Source organism: Aplidium turbinatum, chromosome 17 (genome assembly GCF_918807975.1).
Source record: "Aplidium turbinatum chromosome 17, kaAplTurb1.1, whole genome shotgun sequence".
In the NCBI taxonomy this organism is placed as follows: domain Eukaryota; kingdom Metazoa; phylum Chordata; class Ascidiacea; order Aplousobranchia; family Polyclinidae; genus Aplidium; species Aplidium turbinatum.
In genome coordinates, this window is record NC_137488.1 from 17125396 (window position 1) to 17139100 (window position 13705).

Consider the following 13705-nt stretch of genomic DNA (forward strand, 5'->3'; position numbering starts at 1 on the left):
CGAGTGTAATAGAAAATTGTTGTTTAGTTTATAATAATGGTTGGTTGCTGAGACGTCCAATAAGAGCACACATTTACCACGGATACTTGTTGATTTATTTCATGTTCTATGGAAGCAGGTATCATTTTGTAAAAATTTGCATCATTTCAGAATTTCCAAACGGATGCTTGTACTACAGAGGGCCTCACGCTCTGCAGTGCAAAGAGTCAATTTGGCTTAATGTTGGCTGCATACGAAGTGGCTGGTTGTATCCGACAAACGCATCAAGAAAAATTAACGCTGATTGGAACAGAATGGATTTAAGGTATTGTTGATAAAAGGCAGTTTCAGAATTTTTTTGTTTTTTTGCAGAAAATCATGGAAAAATTATATTTTATGCAGTATTCACGAAAACGGTTTTGTTTGGTTAGGTATATGTGTACTGCGTACACTCTGAGAAAAGGTTTCGTCCATCAACTCTGTGTCACATAAACTGACTTTTTGTCCCTTTCAATATCACTGTATCTTTTTCTTACTTTTCAATATACTGTACAGTGAAAAACAAAAAAGCAATGACTGCCCTACCAAATTTTTCGCTTGCTCAAACCTAGCCGTTAAATGTAGGCTTCTAAAACCAGAACGTTGCGCTTATTGCATTAGGAAGAGATTGGAGTGCCAATGAATATCACCATTAGCTGTTTCTGTACAACTTGTCACCTGATTCATCTTTGTTTATGTTACTTAGCTCGTGTCACCTTCATAATTTGTCAACGCAACTTTGTATTATTATTATTATCAACTTTATGCAGATCTGCGACTAAAGAAAATCATTAAAAAAAAATTTAAAATGGTTAAACTAACTTAGCTCAATGCATTCAAAATTAAAAATATTTGTTGAATCATAAGTTTAACAAAAAGAAATAAAAGTTCTTGTAAACTAGAGGTCAATATAGATATTTCGATTTACTTACTGCATTATATCTTGTGGCTCTACCTGATGCTTATCGACCTATTTTAGTAGCTTTATATTGCGATGTTTTGTCGTGATCAATAAAATCATTTGGACATATATTTACGTTACTTTTAGGCACTTAAGAACTTACATGGTCAATATAACAAAAGCTGCGATACTGCCAAGGACCTATGCTCAATACGACTGTTATGGCATGAGTAAGATTTAAGTAGTGTTGTTCATGATTTAATTATAATTTAGTTTCGAGAGAGAGTGCTTCACCTTGTTCAATCTGCGAAAAGTTTCATCAAGCAGAAATAATATCATCATTCATAGTTTCATGTGACGTGTGAAGAATTTTGTTATTTATTCCACTTACTTACTTTGTCAGTATTGTTTGACAATTTAAACACGGTATGATGCCATTGAATAGATTCTACGGGCCAAGGTCGTTTACATTTACAACATAACTAGATTTGACCTAGTTGTTGACCTATTATGGATTAACAATGGCTATGGTGTTTTGCTGTTCTAAACAAATCAAATAAGACAGATACACAACTTTTTAAAGAACTTTTCGTAATAACATGTTATCAATACAAAAGGTTATGTTTTAGAATTCCCACGAGGGTGCAAGTATTATCGAGGACCACATTCTGCAGAATGCTATGAAACTATGTACCTGCAAGCTGGCTGCATTGAGCAAGGATATTTCTATCCTTATAATCTGAGTCGTAGGCAAAACGACACTTTAAATAAACTTAACATCACGTAAGTCATCCTTATTGTGACCTCATTGACTGATTTACAATAAGTGGATAAACAACAATGTACTCCAGTGGTGCTTTTGGTGGTTGTCACTAATGCCAAAGCTGAAGGCATGAGTTTGATTTCTGGGTAGTGAGCCTGTCTTTAAATACAAGTAATGATTTTAGTGCTCAACTTCCTGCATAATTGTGCTGTAATTTTGAGTCGGATTCAAATTTTTGCTTAAAACGTACTAAATCAAATTCATTATATTTATGTTCGCACTGGCATGTTCGGGCTCTTGTCTAAAGTATTAGGTTTACTTAAAACTGTTTACCGACGTTCAACTTCAATTTTTCTTACAATAGCACTAGGTCTGATACGTTATAAACGAGACATTTTACAGGCAAGTCCAAGAATTTATGTCGGATCTATCGTCGAGCGCCATCTTTCCAACACTGAACTCTAATTCGCAACTCAATTGCTTTGGTATCTGTAAGTTTGCTTGTTTATATGCTTCTGATCTTATACAATACGTTTCGTAGATGCTTTGCTTCGGTGGTTCCCATTCTTTTGTGATGCCCATCTCCCTTTGCTTATTTTATAGCTTTTCGTTCCTCTCCTATTTACATTATTTGGGTAGAATGTGGCTGAAGTTGAAGCGCTGCTTTTACAATCACTCAGTACGCACTTTCTATGTTGAGTTGCCACCTTTGTCAAGTTTTTACGAATTTGTCGTCTTATCGTTTCCCGCTATAGATATAGCACTTAATTGTCCTCGGCAAAGGTTAACCCTATCTGTAGCGACACGGTGTTTCATGAGGACGCCCCACTCTAGTAGTGAAATATTTTACAGAAGAAAATATGCTAGACATGTGAAATTTCTTGACTTTTAGTTTTTATTCTTTGCGAATTTTCTACACCTACACTGGACATTTTTCTACTTTCCTGCCCTTCTCAATAAGCCTTTCGTCTCAGGTGACTAGACATTTTCGTGCAATGGTAGTTATATATAATTATGTTAATGTTATTGCAATTACTTTGAAATGTAGAAACGTTCAAAAATGCCTTATATGTATGAGCAAAAGTATTTTTTTGTTTAGTTTAGCATTACTCTATGTTATAATTCAAAAATTTCAATTTTGAAGCCATTTTCGGGAAATTAGAATAAAAACCGACTTTCTGACGTTTTTTCTTCTCAGACACTTTATTTCAATAAATTTGTTGAATAAAAATTTAATTCTATACGCATTAAATTTTTAATTAGATTAGCACGGGCTAACATAGCCCGTGACGTACTTTTCGCGTACGAAAACAGCTCGTACTAAGATAGGGTTATAGTTTCAGAAACATGACTGTATAATATGTTTCAATTTACCATTTATCAGCAAACAGTTTATCACCGTATGCTTTCTACTCGAAGTGTTTCATAGAGACAATTTGCTATTCCGACATTGCTCGAATGCGAATAAATGTTGTATGGGAAAATGCTTTCACAAAATAATTTTTCCAAACACACACACACACATAGATTAACACTTTCACGTACATCTCTTCACTAACTTCGTTGTAGGTCACTTTCATTCCAGTTTTTATTTTGTTTTACAGTATTTCCCAAAGGATGTCGTTACTACAGAGGACGCAACCCTGATGACTGCTATGATACAATATGGGAGAGAGTTGGTTGTCACGAGGAGGGATGGAAAAGCCCAAGAAATCTAACTGCTCCACAGTTTAAGATATTAACTTGGATGAACTTAGAGTAAGATAGATATTAAGCATTCTAGATTATTATTATAGTTCAGTAGTTCCAAAGTAACAATTCACAGAAAATGCTTTCACAAACAGCACAAAATTGCATATCTTCAATTAAAAAATTTACAATAAAACTGTAAAAATAACGTAGAATAATATGTTTCAATGGGGTCCCACCGAATTCTTTCTGTATACATGAAGGTCAGACTCTTAGCTCGCACAACGTATCATCTACATGTGTCCTATCTACCTATCTCAAGATGAAGATGCCAATTTCCCAGCTTAATTGCAACAGTCCACTGCTTAAACTAACTACATTGTGTTACATTTAAATACATTATATTATATTATTATTATTATTGTATTATTATTATTATCATATTATTATTATATACATTTAAGTGCAACACTACATTGCTTAAAGTGAATAACGTGGCCGCTACCATGACCTTATTGTTATGTTTCGGCTGTTTATGTTACAAGTAGCAATGGTCGCAAGTCAGCTTTTGTAGAAAAATATTTGTGTTCGAAAGTAGTTGAATGTAATTTGTGTTTTGATTTGCAGCGTAGTGGAAGTTTACATGGGAAACTTCACCAAAAAAGCTATTCATGTACAAGATGTACAGGCCCAATACGATTGCTTTGGAATGAGTAAGTTTTAATCATGTTTTCTTATCAAGCTGTATTGGTGTATTTACTGCATATTAGGTGATTAAACTGAAAAATCAATCCTCAATTCTATATGAAAAAAATAATAGTTGTGCTGATATTTCCCTGCTACTGTAATGTTTTTGTTTCGATTCAGTTGTGCTGACGACTCCTAATGGAAGAAAACCGGTTCATGGAAGAAAACCGGTTCCACAACATAAATTATATTAAAAAAATTTTTGAAATGCTATTGTGAGTGTTAACCTGGTCAAATGGTTTAAGGTTTAGACTTGCAAAAAAAAACTATTGATTTAATTTCTTTTCGGTTCCATCAGCTTTATGGTTTAGAAGTTGATTTTTTCTGTTTATTTTGTTCGCAGAATTTCCTTGTGGTTGTAAATTTTATCGAGGACCTCACAATATCACATGTTTTACGACCATATGGGAACAGGTTGGCTGTTTGCAAATGGGTTATAAATACCCAGGCAATATAACCGCCAGAGACTTCTTGATCTATAATAACTTGGACCTGCGGTGAGCATGAACTTTTCATTATTTCTGTAAATGCCATCATTGCTGATAATCGCTAAGTTTTTCTCAAATTGTTGAAAATTGGATGCAGAAATTTAAGTAGTAATAGTATGTGTATATTGTAATATAAGTATATTTAATTAATTAAACTACCATTCAACGTTTTATAAGCAGAGAAAACTTTTTCTCAAACCGTAGAAAATTTCATTATCAGATCACCGCTTCAATGCGTGATGGAAATCTACAGATAAATCTGCATCAAGCATTGCAGAGTGCAAAAAACAGTGTTGCAGAACGCGTTTTCGAATATTAAATTCTCATCAGTGCAACTACGTTTATGAACGCAATAACAACGGTTAAATTTAAACTCAATACAATACATTACAAACATTATAAGGACATATTCTCAGTGTTCAATTGAATATTAATAAATCCAGAGACATCAGAAAATCACTTCCCGCATGCAATTCCAGACCGACATTACTCGCTTAAGGTTTTTTTTGTTAAAACAAACTTAATGTTCAAAGCAAAAAAGCCATCACAATGAACATCTACCGAAGTATACTAATTTACAGTACTTAGATAAGCACTGAAAATTAGTAGACGGTATTGTTATTAATATCAATTCAATATGATTTCAGTGCTTATAATACAATGTAATATAATACAATGTTATACAATATAATACAATATAATACAATATTATAATATATATGATCAATCAGAGTTGACTCTGTCAAGGAAACAAGCAAAGATGGTCCTGTAACCGGTGGTGAAATCTTTCTAAAATGACTGAGACTTTTGATAAATTCTTATTTCTGTTCGAATTAACGTGTACTTTAAAAGGTCGTCGCTAATTAATTGGATACGCTACTGTATTACATTGTATTATAATCACTGAAATCATATTGAATTGATATTAATAACAATACCGTCTATTAATTTTCAGTGCTTATCTAAGTACTGTAAATTAGTATACTTCGGTAGATGTTCATTGTGATGGCTTTTTTGCTTTGAACATTAAGTTTGTTTTAAAAAAAAAAACCTTAAGCGAGTAATGTCGGTCTGGAATTGCATGCGGGAAGTGATTTTCTGATGTCTCTGGATTTATTAATATTCAATTGAACACTGAGAATATGTCCTTATAATGTTTGTAATGTATTGTATTGAGTTTAAATTTAACCGTTGTTATTGCGTTCATAAACGTAGTTGCACTGATGAGAATTTAATATTCGAAAACGCGTTCTGCAACACTGTTTTTTGCACTCTGCAATGCTTGATGCAGATTTATCTGTAGATTTCCATCACGCATTGAAGCGGTGATCTGATAATGAAATTTTCTACGGTTTGAGAAAAAGTTTTCTCTGCTTATAAAACGTTGAATGGTAGTTTAATTAATTAAATATACTTATATTACAATATACACATACTATTACTACTTAAATTTCTGCATCCAATTTTCAACAATTTGAGAAAAACTTATATATTATATAATATTCGAAAACGCGTTCTGCAACACTGTTTTTTGCACTCTGCAATGCTTGATGCAGATTTATCTGTAGATTTCCATCACGCATTGAAGCGGTGATCTGATAATGAAATTTTCTACGGTTTGAGAAAAAGTTTTCTCTGCTTATAAAACGTTGAATGGTAGTTTAATTAATTTTTTCTGAAAGTTCCTTGGTTTCATATTATCTGAATAAGTATATTTATATAGTAATATAAATGTATTTATATTTAAGTAATATAAGTACTAAGTAGTAATAACTATATGCTCTAACTTAAATCTCTACAAATCATCACTTTATTAACTTTGAAAAATTAGGCTTGAAAACTTAAGCTAATATTATTTTTTAATAATATTTTGCGTCATTGATTTGTGTTTTTTCCTCAGCAATTAAGCGTCATGTGATTTTTCCTCTCCTCTGCCTTGCCGTTTCATTCTTCTTATGCGTTTCATTTTTTTCGATTTTTGTGTATGTAGAATGTAGAATTGTAGATGATATCTGTAATTTCAATTTATGAAGAATATAAGTCAGTTAGTTACTTGAAAAGGGCTAACATGAGTATGGCCAAAAACGTTTGTAATTTTTAGTTCTTTTTCATGTTATTATGTTAAATGCCGTCTGGCTGTTAGGTTTTATTTGTCGATGGTTAAACTAATATTTGATGACGCTGCCCTGCAAAGAATATAATCCGATTTAGTTTTTGCTGTTGCTGCAAACATACAGAAAAATGAGTTAATAAATACACCAATATTTTTGAAGATAAATTTAGTCTTATATATGTTTGTTTTTATTGCATTTCTGATTCTCTCTTCACAGAGGATTAATTGAGTACATGACCAACATCTCAAAGCGTGCAATATACCCGATTCTAAATCAACCTGACCAATTGGATTGCTTTGGAATGAGTAAGCACCTACTACTTTGTGTTAATAAAAAGCTGCTTCCCAAACTTAAACTTTATCTCATAACATGATTAATACTGTTTGTTTTATTTGTCGGTGAGTATGTTTAGTTTATTACTGTCGTGTTATTTTAATTGCGCCTTGTGTCGCTTCTACCTTCTTTTAGACCTATGCTACTTTTCGTTGTGATGGTTAGAAATAAAAACTTAACTGAACTCGCAGTTTACTGTTAGAAAATACTTCACAAGACATTGTTCTTCACGGGGATATTATAATTACTTTTTTATTATGGGTTGTATGTTGTGTTATGAATATGGACTTATTGGTCGGATACCAATAACTATTAATACACGTTATGGATATTTGTTTGTAAAAAATAAACATGAAAAGTGACATTAAAAGCTCTTGAAATTTTTCCATAAAATTTGAAAACTTGTTTTAAACTTTAAATTATCACCTTTTTTTATGGTATATGAAGCTAAATAAGGAAGCATTTTTGTAATAGGATTTTTCCCGCAGATGGATGCTCACATGAACATCACTAACTAACAAAGATCATACGTCTATTTTCAGAGTTTCCAAAAGGGTGCCGTTATTACAGAGGACCCCACCCAAGAGCTTGTCTGACAAGCATATTTATACGAGTCGGCTGTATACTTGAAGGGCACAGACATCCTCGTAATTTGAGTGGTCGACATTTGGACACACTTGACGTTTTAAATCTTCTGTAAGCTGATTCTTAGTTTGTTCTAAATTGAAAGATAGTGCATTTTTTCATAATAAATAGTGTTTGTCAAGATTTCTTTCTATCTCTTACCAGGAAAAAGACTTGGAAAGGTTCAATGACGTAGTTTAATGGTTTAAACCGAAAAGCAGTCAAATAAATTCACGGATAGTTCTACTAGTGAAATGATATATATGAAAACGCTTGAAGGACTCCAACGAATGGTGCACCACTTCCAGCAGTTAATCAAAGTAACAGTAAACAGCAATAGATTCCAACGCTTGCGGCTTTTGATCGAGTTTAACATGATCCACTCACAGCTTCTCATACGATTCTAATTTCAATCAGAAATTATATTAGCATCAACTTTGCTTTACTCGTATTCAATACTTCAACTCTCGATCAACAATAATCTCTGCGTCTATTAACAACTGCTACTATTACAGCAATGATCTCTCATAATCAACTCATCATAATAATCAACTCATCATAATACAACTCCCATATTAATCCTCATAATGCAAAATACACCACTATTTATAAAAGGTTCGTTCGGTCCAGCAACTTCGAGAAGGTTACGTAATGTCACATTGTTCTGTCAAGTTGCAATAAATGTCAACAAGCAGAAGCTCAAAGAAGTCTAAAGAATGTCACGTAGGGTAGAAGATTCTTACATAATAAATATTTCGCAATCGGACATCTACTAGTAAACATCCTTATAACGTCATGACAAACGACGCTCAGAAATTATGGAAAACAACCGAACATTCCAGATTTGCATGCTTACAGACGATTCTGGAAATATGTTACATAATACAGATTTCTCATTCAAAGGTTGCTTCAGGTCAATATCCGATAATAACACATCGCTCAAAATTCCATAATGAAAACAGCACATTCTGTCAAGACGCAAAGCAGCCCGACGCGAGGCCTTGCACATTGATTGTGACAGTGTTCAATTTCAAACAACATAAGTTTACTGCTACGCAGCGTAGCAGATCGGCCGCCAGTCAAATTTGAAGCTCGTACGTTGACATGGCCTGTGTATATAGGACATAGGTCGCCACGTGTTCTGTTCAACCCTAAAATCACATGGGCAACAGTTTGCTTGCTTAATTAACTTCCAAGGTTCTGATATTTACCGTACTACTCTGAATAGTACCAGTTTTTTATGGCATTTTTACCTGTTTAGCTCGCGGTCTTTAAGCCAGTTTTTAAAAGTATTTCCGCATTGGTGAACTGTGTTGTAACCACAGGGTAGTGCAGTATGCAGAAAGGAGCATGCTTCCTGGCAGTCAGCCCAAGGCTAATTAGCTACTTCACTAAAACAGCGAGCAATTGCGATTCGCTAACCATACCGGTGTAGCCTCCACATCCGCACAAAATAAACTTTAATCGACAGAAATAGAGAACAATTGGGTCCTGGTACCAATGAGATTCTCTGGCTCAAAATTAAGGCATCTTTAGCAGAAAGACACTATATTGCAAATCGGTGGCTGCTTGACTAGAAGACCTTCTAGGTCACGTCGCAGCCACCCGTTGCAGCATCCACACGTTCTACGTGATCGTTTGTATTATTTGACTTTGCTTAATGAATGTGTGTATTTACACTCGCAACAAAATAAACGCCAATCAATCATCTTGGGCCAGATCCAAAAGTGCCCCCCAGACCCCCGGTCAACGTTACTGCTTGTTTGTATATCCTAAGTTGTCTTATCGCATCAAGTCGATCATCATCATCATCATAATCCATCGTCGGTTTGTTCCTCACTAGTGGGGGTGGCCGATTGTTTCCTCGCAGCAATTGTTTTAATCTCTTTTCTCCATTTCACTCTGTCCCTTGCATCTTCCTCCTTCAGTCCGACTTTTTTAAATTCATCCTTCACTTGTTGTTTCCACGTTCTTCTTGGACGACCGCGTTTCCTCTTCCCATCCACCTTTAGATTTAGTGCCTTTCTAAGAAAATATATTTAGCATTAACTCATGGTATTCACGTCTTCACAGTGGCGGGTACAAGGGCGATTAGGGCGATCATTTCCTCTAAACCACTGAAAAGTAACTTTATTCACGGTATATTTGCAAGGTCGGGTTAATCTCGTGACGCGACAATTTATCGATAGACAATTTATCGAACGACAGTTAATCGAAAGACAGTTTATCTAATGACAATTCATCGAAACGACAGTTCATCGAACCGACTGTTTATCGAAACGACAGTTCATCGACCGACTTTTTATCAAAACGACAGTTCATCGACCGACTGTTTATCGAAACGACAGTTTATCGAACGACGAAGCACATATGTAATGGAATACTCAGGGGCTAGGTGCTATAGGGGTTAGGAGCTAGGGGTTAGAGGTTAATGTTTAAGAGTTAGAGGTTAGGGCAGGGCTACTCAACTGGCGGACCGTGGTCCGAATCCGGACCTTCTGGGTGTTGAAGGTGGACCTCGGGCTTCTGCAAGAATAACCTCATTGCCACATTTTAGGGCCTCTTTTAACAGATTTGCATAAGGGAAAATCAATTTTTTGTGATTATCTGAGGAGCTGGGGGCTTCGCCCCCACACCCGCCAACGCTTTGCCGTCTTCTCTGATGTGCGATCCACACAGCTACTCTACAAAGAAACGCAATAGCCTACATTGTTTTTGTTTTTTATTTCTTTGTTTGTGTCAGACAAAAATCCAAGTCTTGTTACATACTACCTAAAAAGTGTTTCGGTGCTCGTAGGCTACTGGTTGTTTAATTTTCGTGGTTGCATATGAAATATTCACCGGACCGCAAAAATATTCAACTTGTCGAAATAGACCTTTGCTAACATTAGTTGAGTAGCCCTGGATTAGGGTTAGGAGTCAGGGGTTAGGTTTTAGGTTAGGGGTTAGGTTTTTGATTAACTGTCGTTCGATAAATCGTCGTTCGGTGAACAATCGTTTCGATAAACTGTCGTTTCGATAAACAGTCGTTCGATTAATTGTCGCTCGATAAACTGTCGTACTGTAGTACCGGTTAATCTAGACCTACACATTTTTGTGTTGTGTTGAATTCACCCTCCCTTGAACCGCTCCTGCGTTTTCAACAAAATGCAATTCGTAGTGGCGACTTTTCATTTTATTTTAACAGTGAATTGGAACGGCATATGTATGACATCATCACAACTGCAACCGCTCCAAATGTTCAAGCACAATTGGACTGTTTTGGAATAAGTGTGTATTCTCATTTAAAATAAAGCACCAAATAAAAAAGATGGAACCAATTTTCAATGCATTGCAATGCAAATCGAGTCCATTTTCACAACAGCCTGTTGTGTACCGTGATATTCAAGGTTTTGCGTCCTAACATGTTGCACTAAAGCTACCTGATAGCACTGAGGATGAAAACAGTTTAGTTTTCGAAACATTTGGTGAACATGAGTTTAGTATCTACATTTTGGGCTATTTTTTTTGTGTTGTTTTTAGTTTGAAAAAATGCAATTGAGAAATTGTTTGGTTACAATTGGAAGAACAATTAAATACAATGGGTGCCGTTCTCACCCAGCAGAACATTTAAGTTTTAAGTTGTCAATCCATTGAACGCGCTTTCAAAATAGATATGGAAATTATCCGCCCGATAGGTCAATTGGTTAGCGCGTCACTTCTGGAACGAAGAAGCTTCAAGATCAAGTGGCGCTGGTTCGACTCTCGGGGTGTGCGCTTGAGCAACGCACGTTGAGGACTGCTCTCCATTCAGCGGCATCTAATGGATGGAATAGTTCCCCGGCAACAAGACTTCAACAATCGGAAACTTCACTCTGTCAATCTCGGTGACCGGGCCTGCGTCAGTGATTCGAAGCCTCGACAAGTATGCGAAACTGCCAGGATTAAGCTCTGCAAGAAGCTTTCCCAGTCCGAGGATAAAGATTAAATCAATCAATCAATTCAGACATTAACTTCATACAAAATTGGAAAAATCTTTGTTGATGTTTTTTCCAACATTTTAGAGTTTCCTTATGGATGCAACCACTTTCGAGGCCCCCATACTGTGGAATGCTATAAGACCTTGTGGGCCCGTTCAGGCTGCATGGTCCGGGGTTGGATGTACCCTGATAATGTAACAGGACAGCAAAACCGTACATGGAATGCGCTAAATTTAAAGTAGGTTTCCCTCCCAGCAGACTTGGCTACATGCAGTTATAAAATATGGTCATTTGAAACACATTTTAAACCCGTCACTGTTAAACGCATGGAGAGTGCAATGTAAGTTACACATTTATGATAAAAAGAATGCGCATTGTTGCATAATAATGTTTTAACACTCATAAAAAATGTGCAAGTTAGGCTACAGTATTAAAAATATTGCCGGTTTTGTTGATGTCTCTACACTTCTTCTGTATGAATGATTACAAAAATACATGGAAAATCAGCAGAGCCCTATTGGCATATGCATTTCACTCTACTATTGTAGAGCATCATTAGTGCCTTATTCAAATAGAATCATTATCCTTATCAATTATCCTATCCTTAATGGAAATTAAGATATGAGCTAGTAGTACGATAAATGGTATTTATACCACAAAAGAGTGCTCAATGATTCCATTTACTTAGATGGGCTATTATATACTGCAGACATTTACATTGCATAGGTCTACATTAACTAAAGCGTTTCAAGCTTTTACAAATGATATCTCAAAGGTGAAAGGTGGTGTCTCGCCCATAACACACTGTGCGACTTTTTCTAAACGTGTCTGTCATTCTTTCAGCGATGTGGAGAAGCACATGCGTAATATATCAAGATACGCGGCTTACCCCATCTTAGAGGAAATATCACAGCAAAATTGCTTTGGACGAAGTAAAATTGTTAAATTGAATATCTATCGTAACCTGTCTTACCAACAAACAACAAAGCATTTTTTACGCTAGTTTAACATCTACAGAAGTGAATCAATGTCACAAGGATATGATTTTTCTAGTTTGCAGTGGGATTGCTATTAGGAGGTGGACTTCACTGGCAAGCATAACACGCAACTTAGTTCCTTCTTTCACATATTTTGCACCAAAAATGTAACCAGTAATTTCTCTTTCAGCTACATTTATCTTTCTGGCATTATGCTGTTTATGAGTAAATGTTGTGAAAGCTCTTACTGCTATTTCAGTACCTGAAATAGTCTAGTAGAAATTGTATACAATGTACAGCATAGGTTGTGTTCTTTGCTGGTCATTCACAACCCAGAAAAGCTGTATAGAAGTTAAATTTCGCAATAACCTAATCTTGTTTCTTCTTTTACGCCAAGTTGCATTTATCATGTTGATGTATTTATAGCTGGTTAACAATGCAAACATGATGTATGAAATGAAACTACTAAATGCGTATTTTAAATGTTTTAGAATTCCCATTTGGATGCCACTTTTACCGGGGTCCAAACCCAGAACAATGTTACCAGACAATATGGAACCATATCGGTTGCCTTAGCAGCGGCCATCACAGCCCTAGCAACAGATCAGGCGCACCGTTAACCATGTGGAACAAAATGAACTTGGAGTCAGTTTTGTTTTACTGTTTTTTTTTTATCAAATAGTGAATTATTGATGTAATAATTGCATTGTTTCGATGAACAAATTGCAGCATATTGAACAAAGCTGCAGTGTATCTCAGTAGCCTACATGCTGTAGGATGTTCACTGCAAAGTGCAGAACGAGTGTCACAATGCACTGAGACTATAAAAAACCTAAGAAACAGCTTGTGTTGAAATTAGTTATTCACAAAAACGTTAAACAAAGTTTCTTGATCCCATAAAGCGAGAACAGTTCAGCGCACGAAGTAGGCTATAAGACTAAAAGACTGATCTTATACGCATCAGACTTGTTTCTATGTAACTTCATGATAATTTCAAAAGAAACTGAGACTATTTACTTGTATATTTTCAGTGAAATCGGATTAAACATTTACGGGTTAACGCAAAGAGCATTTTCATTAGATGCTTCAGCA

The 13705-nt window shown here is 35.4% G+C and overlaps 1 protein-coding gene across 1 annotated transcript in view; it reads left to right on the plus strand.

Moving 5' to 3' along the window:
* LOC145786265 (uncharacterized) overlaps window positions 1–13705 on the plus strand; it is a 76150-nt gene that overhangs the window by 21536 nt on the left and 40909 nt on the right. Inside the window, exons 15-26 of the mRNA XM_082597906.1 lie at window positions 151–304; window positions 1067–1149; window positions 1549–1702; window positions 2085–2173; window positions 3287–3440; window positions 3999–4084; window positions 4462–4615; window positions 6937–7025; window positions 7596–7749; window positions 10865–10949; window positions 11723–11874; window positions 12480–12568. Coding sequence (XP_082454032.1) covers window positions 151–304; window positions 1067–1149; window positions 1549–1702; window positions 2085–2173; window positions 3287–3440; window positions 3999–4084; window positions 4462–4615; window positions 6937–7025; window positions 7596–7749; window positions 10865–10949; window positions 11723–11874; window positions 12480–12568 — 1443 coding nt within the window. The remainder of the gene's footprint in view (window positions 1–150; window positions 305–1066; window positions 1150–1548; window positions 1703–2084; window positions 2174–3286; window positions 3441–3998; window positions 4085–4461; window positions 4616–6936; window positions 7026–7595; window positions 7750–10864; window positions 10950–11722; window positions 11875–12479; window positions 12569–13705) is intronic.